We start from the raw sequence: 13,438 nt of genomic DNA on the forward strand, positions 1-13,438 counted from the left end.
ATCGGTCTAGGTTTTGTGTTTCCATATCACACATGCACAAATTAGCACATGTTTGATTTATCGAATAAAAGATTCCAATCCCAAATTTCTTTTCTTCGCACAGATAATGATGCAAAATATAATGTCCATGGCCTTTCGACATGCCTCCTCTCTGTCTGAAAGTATCGAACTCATGGAGGCATTTAAGTTGATCGCACGTCGCCAATCAATTTGCTTGTGCGTTGAAAAAATGGCATCCCAGGTTAGTCTATATTACTTTGGATGGAGTCCTGATTCATTTTATCTTCAGAAGATTAAATACACCACGGCTAAAGGCCACCTAATCCTACACTGTACTCTGGGCTTTGATGCTCTGCATGTGAGTGAAGAAATGAATAATCTCCAGAGATTTTAGAAATTGGGCAATCCTTTACAAGATGCTGGCCATCCTTCATCTACGGCAGTATGCATGGACCATTGTGACAGGGCAAGCTTGACTTTCTGGGTGGGGATACACAAATCACCATCCTAGCGAGTGTAGCATCCTCTTGACCCCTCCACCTCATCCACACGTGGGCAAGTCACCGAGAGTCTCAACCCTGCCCCCCTGCCGTAAAAGCAAAAAACGTAGTTGCTTCTGTTTTTAATGTGTCAGCACGAATGCTCCATATCCTCTCAACTCGGCGTGAGATGGAATCCCATAAGTGTTCCTTTGTGCAGCATCTTAGATTGCTTAATTGAAAAGACTAAAACAGAAGACACTCTAGCTCTCGCACTCAATAACTTCATTGCAAAAGTCACTCAAGCATCCTTAGGATAAGCCACTGTAGACGGTCATTTCCGTCATACGATTGAGGGCAACTATGGAATTCATGGCACCTGTTGTATTCATTCACCGTCAGCAATTTCAAAAAAATGAGTTGGCTTATTGTTTGCAAAACATCTATTCTCTTATGCAGTAACCTGCGTTTCCCATTACGAGTGTTGCAAGGGAATATGCTGACTAATGCAGGAATTTACAGGTCTGCTCGTCATACAGCAACGAGCTGGGTGTAATAAAGAAGCAGTTTGATCAACTGCGTAGGCGTCCTTTAATTGATTATTCATATCCACGTTATTCCGGGGCAGCTTTGTGCGCATCGCAGTTTCAGCGCAGGCTGAAGGGACCAATGATACTCTTAATGCAGGCTGCACCTTACTTACTTGAAACTCCAGAAGGGTCCGATCTTACGACTCAATATAACCAAATAAGCTCATCTATTGAACAGGTGAGCCATTGATGGGTCTTTGATTGTAAGTTTACACAAGTCTGAAGATCCGTACGGGACTGTGAAGCATGTAGAACTTCCGATTGATATTCCGCTTATTGGCCTCTCTAACCGTGACGGTTGCAATACGTGGCCGTGGCTACTGTATAAGAACTTAACTATTACTCTTTGAACGCACATTCTCACAACTCTTTCTCGCATGCTGAATTCCTGCATTGAAATTATGCAAATTCTGTTATTTTATCAACAAGTTCTTAGAATTTAAACGAAACTCCTCAAGGGAGGCTGCTCACCCTTGCGCTCCACTACCTAAACTGTTCCACTATAATAAGGCTTCCCGGTTCCTGGCTTCTCGAGCATTAAAAATATAGCTTGTCATGGTTTCATTTTTTATCAACTCTGCGTCTTGGCTACTTTATAGAAACAATAATTAAGACCTCTGCACTGAACCAAGAGTGGCAGCAAATCTAGAGATTAGCCTTAATATGATCTTCTAGTAGGAAACCTTTTTCTTTTTCATAAAAGTAAGCCAATCCTTTGAACTGTGTTCAAGAGGATTCCTGGCCATTAGGCAAAGAAGGGTAGTTTGATCAGGTTTTCGTTTCCAGGGACGTGCCTTTGAATTGAGAAATGATCAGATTTCGTCCCATATTATAGAATCCAAGGAACACGGCAATATAGAAATCTTCATTAATGATAATGTTTTATGGCCCTTGTTGGATGCATTTTCTTGACAGATGGACATTATGACGTAATTTAAAAGGAGCCTTAACATTTGACATTCTCTAATCCAGTTCCTTCGGAGCCAACACTTGGAGTGGCAAAACAGTATAGATCCGTATGCCATGAAGAAGCTGGAAAGAAGTCTCCTCGATGATAATAGTGATGGATTTTACTTTGTGAAGTTCGATCCATCCTTTCTTGGACTTTTTTACGAGGTACAAGTCGTACATCCCTTTTTATGTCATCTCGTTTAAAGTTGTTGAAATTTCATTCAACCTATGCAACCTATAAGAACGCTCCTTTCTCTTCAAACCCATCACGCATATCATTGTACCTTCACAATATTTGATAGATTTAGAATCGTATTGGTAATTTCTATGGTTTATTTCGGCTGCTTTAGAATTTGTTTTCTCAACTAAAGATACTGCAAATTTTGAAAGAGCTTGTAGTGTGATCACCAAGGATGATGCCGATCCGGGGTGACCGTCAGCCAACCACTTCATCCGGAACTATTCACGTTAGATATTCTTGTCTCCTTATTTTTAAGGCAAAAAATTATCTGAAGTTCAAAGAAATCTGCATCCTTGCGAGATGCAAAGAGCTAAGGAGAATCATTCAAATAATTTTAGGATTGCTGATGGCCAGCTGCCCACAGCTGCTGATGGCAGCTACCACAGCGCTGCAGCCCCTCACCTGTGTCTTACTGAAGCCTGATCACGTGGTTTTTTTGGCCCCCTATCTGTCAGCAGGTTTTCAAGGTGCATCTCTCCTCGTGGCTGCTGTTTTCAGGCTTGAGGTCTTCTTTAAGGCCCTGGTGGTTGCACACCATCTTGGCTGGCCAGCTGCCCACAGCTGCTGCAGCCCCTTGCCTGTGTCTTACTGAAGCCTGATCACATGGTTTTTTTCGCTTCCTATCTGTCAGCAGGTTTTCAAGGAGCATCTCTCCTTGTGGTTGCTGTTTTCAGGCTTGAGGTCTTCTTCAAGGCCTTGGTGGTTGCACACCATCTCGGCTGGTCTTTTTTTCCTTTTCTTTTTTCCAAAGAAAGGAACCTTCTATTAATGCTTGAAAGATTTCATACAAAACAGCAGCCCCGAAGGTGCTGAGTATGGAAAAAACCGGGAAAAGGATGTAAGAAAAACCGGCATGTTCCAGAGAAACCCAGCTCATTGCCTAGGGGATCTCTGGTACTGGGGCTAACAGCCAGAGGTGGGGGACTAAACAACCAGTGAATCCCTCGCGGAGTAAAAAACCCCTGCAGGCCAAGCCTTGCAGAATCAAGCACGCCTCGCGACAGTCGCCCTAGAGCCTGGGGTCCCACGCTCCCAGGTGGAGCGGAGGGTGCAAATGTTCCATGCAGTGATACTGGCTACTACCTCCCATATGCTGCCCTCCGGAGGAGGAGCCAGGCTATCAGGAGGGACTGCCTCATGGAGCTCTATCCTTTGAATGCTCTGACCCTGTATCTGGTAAGCTGGGGAGATCTCATCAATCTGGAATGTGTGTCCTCCCTCAATCAACCAGGCCACCATCCCCCAAGTGTAGTCCCTCTGAAGACTCCTCATACGGGTCATGATCTTGAGGGCTCCCATCCAAATCCTCAATGCACTACGACAGCTCCAGAGGCAATGCGGGATCATCTCTAGAAAACTAGCAGAGCAACAATGGCACTGCCCCTCTACCCGCATCCGCTCCAACCGATGGGCAAGCCTCCATGGACGGCCAGCTAGAAAAAGTAGGATATCTTCCTCGGCCACAAACTGGACCATTACCGCGTCCAAAGCCTGGAATGAACATCTCGGGGCACTCTCTGGGCCACCCAATGCCTCTCCCTCGAAGGGGTCCACATCGAAGAGTCCATCTGAAGCCCCCTGCCAATCCATGTGGTGTAGGAAAAGAAGGGCACCTCGTCCACTTGCTCGGCAAGGCCGCCCCTGGAGGGCCAGAACCACTCTCCCGGATCCCATTGGACCTCCCTCAAGGGTCTACCCTCCCTAATCCAAAGGCGCCATCTGGGGGCATCCTGCTCTGAGATACTGGGAGGGTCAATGTGCCACTCCTTCCCCAAACATCCCACCACTCTGAGCATCTGCCAGTGAATCCCATCAAGACTCCCATCCATCTCTGGGTCTCTCTCAGTGAGTGCCTGGAGTAGCCTCTAGGTCCTATACGAAAAAAACTAGGCTGCGTGCTTCCTTGCTGCATCATCATCCTCAAGGGGACACCAGTGCGAGAAAATTGACCCAACCATCTGTTGTCCATCCACACGTGAAGTCCCTCCCACTAGGACTCAGGGATGGCTAGGTCAATGTCTCTCATCCACTGCCTTGCCCCCCGCAGATGCGCTACAGCGCCAAGCCTCGTCTCTGCCTCCATGGGTAATCTGCTCCATCTACCAAAGGACCCGGCTGGTCCACTGTCCCACTGTGCCCAACCTATGTGAGTCTGCTATTCGAGCATATGCCCCTCCTGATCTCGGATCTCTAGGTGCCAAACAAGGGGTTGACACTCGAACTCCTCTCTGTATCTGGGCTGAGGCCCCTTGCTAGTCTCTGGCAGCCTTCAAGAAAATCTTGGAGTTTGTGATTTTATTACCGAAAAAATTCTCCAGACGCGCCCATAGCTCCTTGGCCGTTGATTTGAAGTCGATGTGATGAATCAAAGTATCATTGAGGCAAAGTTCGATGATAGCAATAGCTTTTGAGTTGTGTTGCTTCCATGTCTTGAGTTGTTGAGGATCCGTTGTGGGAGCGTCATCCTCAATAGCATCCCATACATTTTCTTTCATGAGGAGCAACTGAACCTTAGTTTGCCAAGTAGGGAATCCTTCCCCCTTGAACTTCTCCACAACCAATGCGTTTGAAGAGAGAGAACTCATTGTGTATCTCAGGAAATGGCAACTTCAGACTTCAACACTTTAGGAGCGGGAAAAGAGATGAAGCTGAGGACTAGAACTGAAGGCAGAAGAGGCGGAGGATAGAGATGTCATCATGCGGGAGATGGAGGAGCCATGCCTAGGGCTATATCTGTGTGAGCAAGCCTGGTCAACTCAAAGTCCAGCTTCTCAACATAGGACTGATGGCCAGTGGCTGTGACTCCTCTCTAGACCAATCCACTTTCTCCCAGAACGTGAAGATGTTGTCCAGAATACTGCGCTCCTGGACGAACCCAGTCTATGTGTCGTGAATGATGTCAGTAAGATGGGGCCGTAACCGCAAACTCAAGACCTTGGTGAGGATCTTGTATGCAGTATCAAGCAAAGTGATCGGTCTCCACTGTCGGATATGTGACCTATCTCCCCCTTTCGCAATCAAAAAAATCCACCCCCTGCTGAGGGACTGAGGGAGGGAGCCTGTGTCAAAAATCTCCTGGCAAGCTAGTCGGAAAGGGGTGGAGATGATCTCCCAGAAATTCTGGAAGAAGGCCGGAGTCAAGTTATCCTCGCCAGCACACTTTTGGGTCGGGAGAGCCTTGAGGGCTTCCCAAAGCTCCTCATCTGTGAAAGGCTCCTCCAGTTTGCTACACAAATCCTACAAGACTACTATCGCAACATGATCTCGAACTACCTCCCGGGCCACAAGACTAGCTGGAGTCATCCTCTCTGTCCGAAAGAGTTGTCTGTAAAAACCTGTGGTCAGGTCTAAAATCTCCAGCAGGTCAGTGTGCATGATGCCCTGCGGATCTTGAAGATGCTACAGTTGTGTGCCTCTGCTGATCGGGGCCCAGTGGTATGAAAAAACTACTTCATCATCTTGTCCCCCTACTGTAGCCACTGGGCCCGGGAAGAGTGATAGGAGAAATCAGCCCACCAAATCTCCGTGTCCTAAAGCTCAAGGCAAGCGCTCTCGAACCTGTCACTAAGCCACTGAGATCCTAGGTCCTGCTCCGTGAGCCGCTCTATCGAGGCGAGGTCTCGCCTCAATGCCCGCTCACGCTCTTGAGGAGTCCTCCTCCGCCTAAGGGCATGAGCCTGCAGCTCCTCACTGCTCCTCTGGATCGCATCGGCCACCCACGAAGACCAGCCCTCGCACGGTGTTGTCTCTGAAATCCCTGCCATGACCTGCTGGATCTCCTCAATCTGGGCTGGTATTAAGCTGTTGTGGGACTAAAGCAAGACTATATTTCCTCCTAGCACCCCTTAGTGGGGCTTCTTTGGGAGCTGTTGTTCATTTCGAACACCCCCCCCCCCCCCCCCCCGCCTTTTTTCTCCTCTCCCCTCTCCCTTCCCTCTTGTTTCCAGCCTCTCTCTTTCTCCTGCAGGCGCAACATTTTGTTTGTTAGTTTGGAGGAATGTGATCGTGGTAGTAATCTTTTGGTCTGGCAAGAGGGGCTCACATGGTAGCTCGCTCGACTTCCACAACTGTTCATATTGCACCTTGAAAAGACAAACAACAAGTGAAGATTTCCATGCATTCTGTTCAGGATAGAGTGCTAGTGGGCCATATCATTGGCCTTGTGCATACCAGCAGCCAGGTTCATGATTAGATCTAGGTGAGCTTGGCCTTAGAGGGTGACCACATCAAGGAGGTCTCCACCATCTATGGGAAAGGTGTCTTCTCTAGCTTCTTGATACAATATGGGGGGGGCCTTTTATAGAGGGTCTAGGTTTCTGGTAAGTCAATGTCTTCGTTGCAGGCAAATGGACACGTGGCGAGGGCGTTCTCTCAAGGGTCGGGCCCCCACCACTCATGGTGTCATCTAGGCCAGCAATGTGAGGGTCCAGAAGATAGGCCCCACCAGCCAACCTGACAGTAGCAGGGTCCTAGACCCCCTAGATGGAGACTTCCAAGGCAGTTTGGATCGAGGTGTACCTGAAGGAGCCAAGTAAGAGGGCTACAATAACCATAGACGCCATGCTCACACCATTAATAGCAGGTGAGAACGAGCGAGCCCCCTCAGGGCATCCCAAGATACTTGAGGGAGAGGTCTTCTTCGACCTTCTGCAAGACCCGCTTGAGACAATGTCTCAGAGTTCTCAATCGGCTTCCACGGTTTGGGTTACAAGAGAGGTTCCCTTTCTTATCCCTCTCATGCCTCCATTCACCCCACCCCTTCTCAAACCCCCCAAATCCTCCATCTGCTTCACCACCACCTCCTATCCCAACCCGTCTGTCCCTCCCCTCCTCCCCCCCATCTCCCCCCCCTGCTACCACAATGAAGCCAGTGATCACCCACCCTCTTACCATCCCTTCTCCTTCTCCTTCCCCCCTTCCACCCGTACCCCCCCCCCCCTTCCCTCTCCCCTGCAGCCTCATCTAATCCCTCCTCCCTCCTAGTCTCTATAGTTTTCTATCACCCCCCCTTGCCTAGGCTGTCTGGCCAGAACATAGCTTCATCGTCCCGACCCAACCCGTCCCCTCATCGATTCAAGACTCGGCTTCTATAGAGTAGGCGTAGGCTACCTCCCCGTTTCATAGTCGTTAGGCCCGAAGCCTCGCCGAGCACAATAGCATTGATCCATTTGGGGCCAGAGGATCAACTTAGCCAAGTCACACACTAGCCACTAAACCAGTGCACTAGTTGGCTAGGAGTGGAAATCTCCTTCTTGATGCAATGGTCCCAAGGATGGGCATTGAGCCAATTATGCCTATGGCATGCCGTCGCAAGAATACGGATTATTCCTTGTCCAAAACCCCCACCAAAGTCACAGAGATGCACAATTGTCACATAGGCTTCCACGCATAAAAGGGACTTGTTTGCCATCCCCCCCTAGTGAGTTGAAACCTGCATGGTCACCATGACTGCGGATGTCAAACACCTTACAATGAATTCTTCATCAAAGAGTTTAGGGGGCTTTTGGCGGGTCATTCTGTGAATGTTCTTATGATTCAAAAGCACATGTTCTTAGCCTCAGATATCAAATGACAGTGTTGCCTTCCCCCAAGGAGGTGGAGGACATAAGATTTTGTCCCTAGAAATGGGCAAGAGTGTGGGCATGTGTGCATATCGGTCATTGCCGACTCTAGCCAAGGATGTTGATGCTTAGGGTGAGCTCATAGGAGGATGGGTGATTTGGATTGGCTTGAGGATCGGAGATTCCAAGATTGGGATCCTGAACATCTATGCACCTGCTTATCGAAAACCTTCTAATGATGGCTCAGCGAATGCCTCCCAAACGTGGGCTCATGGATTGTTGAAGGAGACTTCAATAATCTAGATTTTGAGGACAAGCAACGCAGAGCCAACCACGCCCTCACTAGAGCAGAGCACATGGGAGCAGTTCATCTTCGAGATTAGCAACCACGAGAGGCATAGTTTTCTAGACTCTAGCTTTTACTATTCCTTTGGTCAAAGGTGGCATAATGGCCTACTAGAGTGACTCGATAGATCCTACGTGGGAGATTGGGTAATGCACATATAGGGAATCATGGGTATCCTTGCCAGGAGATTGGGTGATGCACGGATAGGGAACCATGGGTATATTTGCCAGGACGATGATGTCAGATCATTCCTGATTGTGCTTTACTTTGAGAAGCCCTCTTCTGGACTCCCACTCCCTCGAAAGGGGGTGTGGATCCCGAATTCTTTGTAATTACAAGAGGAGGGGATTTAGCAAGCGATTAGCATGAATAGCTGGTCTTGTCCCCTCAAGACCGTTGGGCCAGCTAGGTAGTAGAAGCGATTTACAGTAGCAAGAAGCTATAGCACTAAAAAGGCCACACTAAGGGAGACAACACTGAGGCATGACTTGGTTTTCATAGAGAGACTTAGGAAGCAGGACCCAGCCTCATAGTGGCTTGTGGATAGGTATGAGAGCACATGCCTCGACCTTCACTCCACAAAGATCCGTGGAGTAGAGTTCTCTTACCATTCCTACAGGGCAGTTGGGTCTCCGCAGGGGGATAGGATGACCAAGCAATTTTTTCATGCCATTAGCCCACGGTCAACAGGGACTTAGCTCTAGTAGCTATGCGATTAGAGCCGCTAGATCCGCTTGGACCGTCGATATCATTCTAAAGTTGACCACATCCTATCGCTACTTATTTCAGTCAGAGGAGGAGACCGGGCTTCCATGTGGGTACATACTCCTCCAATGGTCTCCCATAGCAAGAGTAGACAGATAGATGCCCCATTCTTAGATGAGGAGACCCCACAGGTTGTTGTAGCCCGGGCTTCCATGTGAGCACACACTCCTCCAATGGTCTCCCAAGGCATGAGCTAATAAACGGATGCCCTATTCTCATATGAGGAGGCTTTTGAGACCCTTAAGGCCCTTTCTTTGCAGAAGTACCCAAGAAAGAATGGCCTAATCCCAGCCTTCTTTAGGTGCTTTTTTGGGAGTGCATTTCATGCTCCCCTATGGTTGTCTTTCAAAGAGAGTATTGACTTTGGTTTGCTCCCCAGTCATTCAATCATGGGTTGGATCTATCTAATCTAGAAAGGGGGAGGTCGATCAGAGATCCAACAGTGGCGTTTGATCACCCTTATGGATACCGCTTACAAGATCTTAGCAATAGTCGTGAGCCTGCAGTTGCATCCCCATCTTGCTGACACCATTCATAACAATCAGACAAGTTTTGTTCAAGAGTGCAACATCAAAATTTTGGGAGGCCGTGGATTGGGCATAGGTGGTGGAGTCTCATCCTATCACAATTCTCTTGGATTTTGAGTATTTCTTCTCAGTGTGTCAAGGCTGCCCTCTACCTCTATTTCTTTTTCTCTTTGTGGCAGAGGCTCTGGCCCGCTTTTTGCATTCTTGAATGGTTGGCCTCACAAGGATGCGTCTACTGATCCAATAGGAGGATGAGCTTTTAGACTCGAAGTTTGTAGATGACATGTCTTTTCTTGTGGAGGGCACGACAAAGAGTCTAGAGTGAGTCCATGGTGCCCTCAAGGTGTACTACCAGCATCTAGATCTTGGCCAAATCAGTCAGCTTTCTCATGGCATCTAAGGAGGTTTAGGAGAGCATGGACTAGGGGCTGTTTTTCGCTTCTATTGGATCGCACAAGGTAAGGCAATGAGGTGCTTAGGCTATTGGGTGGGCATTGACATTTTAGCAAAGTGGCATTTTGCCCCTATGCTAGAGATTGTGCGGTACAAACTTTGTATTGGAGCTCTGCCAATGTCTTCCTATAGCAGGGCAGGGGCCCTAGTAGCCAACCAGGTCGGTTTGTCCATGGCCTAGTACATAAGATGCATGTTGGTGTTTTCATAGAGTATGCTTGAGACAGCTCAAGTACTTGGTGCATACCTTCTTTTGGATAGGATTGGATGACATGAGGAACACTAGAGCTAGGGTCACTTGGCATATGGTGATCTTATCCCAAGTAGAGGGAGGCCTTACCCAAAGATGCAAAGCAAAGCCCTTTTGGGAAAGCCAACAGTGCACGGTCTCACCCTGGGCTTAGAGCCTTAGAAGCTCTTCCTGCATAGAGGCCTCTGCATAGGAGGCTAGTGGCAATAGTCTTATCGGTGGATCTTCTTAGAGGCCCCCTTCACTGGGAAGAGCTCACATGATGAGGATCCTACATAGAGTTTGTAATGCCTATTTGGGAGACTCATTCAAGCCAGCCCTCGGTGTCATGAGGACTTTGAATGCCAGCCCCTTCTTTGGCATCCAAAGGTTCGCGACGATTAAGAGGAATTCATGTTGGGACATGTCTGAGGGGAGGGGTTCCTATCCTTCCAGAGGTGTTACCGGAGGCCAAAGGCCGCTGGCGTGAGAAGCATGAGTGTTGCAATGCTCTAATGCAATGGATCATGCAGAGTGCAGCGTGCAATGGTGTGCAAGTGCCGTATGCTATACTGCAGTAAACAACGACATACGAGTGCACTATGCTAAGACAATCACCTGAGAACTCCACAACATAAGCAGAATAAGAAAATCTTGTCATACACTAGTGAACAATCCCCATATAGGGAAGAGACAAAGAAAATGAGAAAGTGACCAAGATGGCCAAAGTTCATATCACTGCACCAATGTCTCCAGGTCACAAGTCGCAAGTCACAAGAACACACAGGTCTATCCCCATAGTAGATAGAGGGTACACACAAGTCTCTCCACACTCTCTCCTTGGCGAGCTCGTAGCTCCAGCCTCTATCTCTCCTCACACTTTCCTTTCTCCCGCTCCAGTGCCGAACACTGAATGCTCAATGCACTCCCTCCCCTCCCCTTTCCATCCTCATCCCCCCCTTGGAGGGCCCCTTCTTCGCTGAGAATCTCCCCCTTTCTTCCCATTGGTCGTCCTCTTATCTCCTTAGCTGTTGAGGATAGCCGTTGCGCCACTGGCTCTCTTGATGGCTACGGCAACTTCCTGACTCCCTGACTCGCCAGCCTCTTCTAATCAGGATGGTGTAAATTCTCCATGTGCAGGTGAGCTGGATCACCACACCACTGAACCACTATGTAACTGTAAATACTCCTGACTGCTCCATGTGCTAAGCTCACTCTCCATGTGCGCAGCTCTCGATGAGATGCCTTGGGCATGATACTCCTGGTTGACCTGTGGTTGACATGTGTCGACGCATGGTTGCCTTGGATAGTACTCCTGGATGAACCCGTGTGATTAACTCCTCCTGTCGTGTGGCTGACTTGTGTTGACACATGGTCAACATGTGGTCAACACATGTCGTCATGTGATCAAGGCCTATCGTGAGGTGGTCAACACATGTCGTCGTGTGGTTAGGGGTGTTTCTATTGTAAGAGTTTCCCCTGCCACTATCATTTACCGTCCCGGTGAATAGAAATGGAGGAGGGACCCGTCAAAGAAAAAAGAACTTACAAACCATTGATATGGTGATGGAGTAGGAAAAGAAAATGGTACAGACGATATGGTTGGCCGTGCGAGTAATTCCAAAATTTGTATTAAATTGAAACTTGGAAAATAAACTACTGCTTGGGCTTGACCTTAAAAGAGGGACAGAACATAAAAAAACACCGCACGCCTGCTGCTCTCCCCCACGATTTCTTGGCCCACCTGGTTCTCTCCCGAGTCCCAGCCCTACGAGTGGCTGCTCTTTTGGACACCCGGCTTTGGTGAGCACATTTCCTTTCTCTATGCTTCTCTTGCCACAAACATCTTGCTGTTTTTTGGCTGCAACCATTAGGGGAGCCAAGTTGATTTGGTAGGCAAGTATGACTCCAAGAAAGGAGGAGCTCACAAGTTTAGATGCAGATGGTGTGGATTGGAGCGAGGAGGGAACCCTGATAGGGTCAAATGTCATCTTCTTGGCATTAAGGATGGGGGGATTGGGCTATGCTTCGTAATCTCACCACAAAAGAAAGAAAGGTTGCAAAGAGAGGTTGAAGTATTGCCCACTACAAAAAGGGCAAAGACAATGGCTTCCACTGGTGTAGGAGCTTCTTCAGGTGCTCATGCAGAACGTGTTCAGCAGGCCACTGCATTTCGGAGTCCTCCTCCCTCTGCTACTACGGCTTCTTCTTCTGCGAGTGCACATGAAGCTCCTGCTGATATTCCTGCTACATCTCGGTCTACTTCACATAGGCAGGGCAGTCTTTACACATCATGGCATCCGCAAAGGAAGGCACAAGTAGATGCAGCTGTGGCCCAATTTTTTTACTCCAATGGGATTAGCTTCAATGTTGCTAGATCACCCTACTTCAAAGAGATGGTGTCAAAAATCAAAACATTTGGATCCACATATACCCCTCCCACATTTGATGCTTTGAGGGGCAAGCTTCTAGAGGATGAGGTGGTGGCACTTAAGCAAGCTATTGAACCTGTGAAAGAGAAATGGGTAAAGTATGGGGTAAGTTTGGTTGCAGATGGATGGAGTGATGTGCGAAGTCACTCACTAGAGGGTATCCTTGCATATTGTAGGGGATCTGCACTCTACATACACTCCATAGAGTGTGGAGTGCAACAAAAAACAGCACCTATATTGATGCAAATGTGGGCAGATGCAATGGAATATGTGGGGCCGTCTAATGTTTTGCAACTTGTTTCAGATGGGGAAAATACCAATAAGGCAGCAGGTGCATTATTGGAGCAAAAGTATCCTCATATCTAGTGGAGTGCTCGTGTAGCACATTGCTTGAATAATTTATTGAAAGACATTGGAAAATTGGATTGGGTCAAGAATGTTATTGACAATGGAAAAGAGGTGGTTAACTTCATCACACGACATAATTTTTCTCTTGCTTTGTACCGTAAATTTGCCAACAAGGAGCTTTTGAAGTATGCAGAGACAAGATTTGCATACAACTTTTTGATGCTTCGCAGGCTCCTTGAAATGAGACCTGCACTGAAACAAGTTGTGGCAAGCCCAGAGTGGGATGCATGGCCCACTTCTAGGCAGGCTCTTGGAATTTATTGTTATGACTTGTGCATAGGCAGTGATGAATTTTGGGCTGATGCATCTCACATTGTTTATCTATGTGTGCCTATTGTGAAGCTGCTTAACCGAGTTGATGGAGATATGCCTTTTCTTCGTAAGGTGTATGAGGGGATGGATCGGATGATTGAGAATATCAGAGAAATAGAAAAGGATCCCCAAAGGTTGATAGAA

General features: G+C 48.0%; 1 protein-coding gene across 1 annotated transcript in view; it reads left to right on the forward strand.

The window, feature by feature from the left end:
- The window catches only part of LOC147885929 (dynein-1-beta heavy chain, flagellar inner arm I1 complex-like), a 629,024-nt gene that overhangs the window by 2,456 nt on the left and 613,130 nt on the right, over positions 1 to 13,438 (forward strand). The window contains exons 9-11 of the mRNA XM_087396248.1: positions 104 to 241; positions 1,002 to 1,247; positions 2,042 to 2,185. Coding sequence (XP_087252374.1) covers positions 104 to 241; positions 1,002 to 1,247; positions 2,042 to 2,185 — 528 coding nt within the window. The remainder of the gene's footprint in view (positions 1 to 103; positions 242 to 1,001; positions 1,248 to 2,041; positions 2,186 to 13,438) is intronic.

This window comes from Dipteris shenzhenensis, chromosome 25, assembly GCF_047967505.1.
Source record: "Dipteris shenzhenensis isolate YYH24624 ecotype China chromosome 25, Dip_SZ_1.0, whole genome shotgun sequence".
In the NCBI taxonomy this organism is placed as follows: domain Eukaryota; kingdom Viridiplantae; phylum Streptophyta; class Polypodiopsida; order Gleicheniales; family Dipteridaceae; genus Dipteris; species Dipteris shenzhenensis.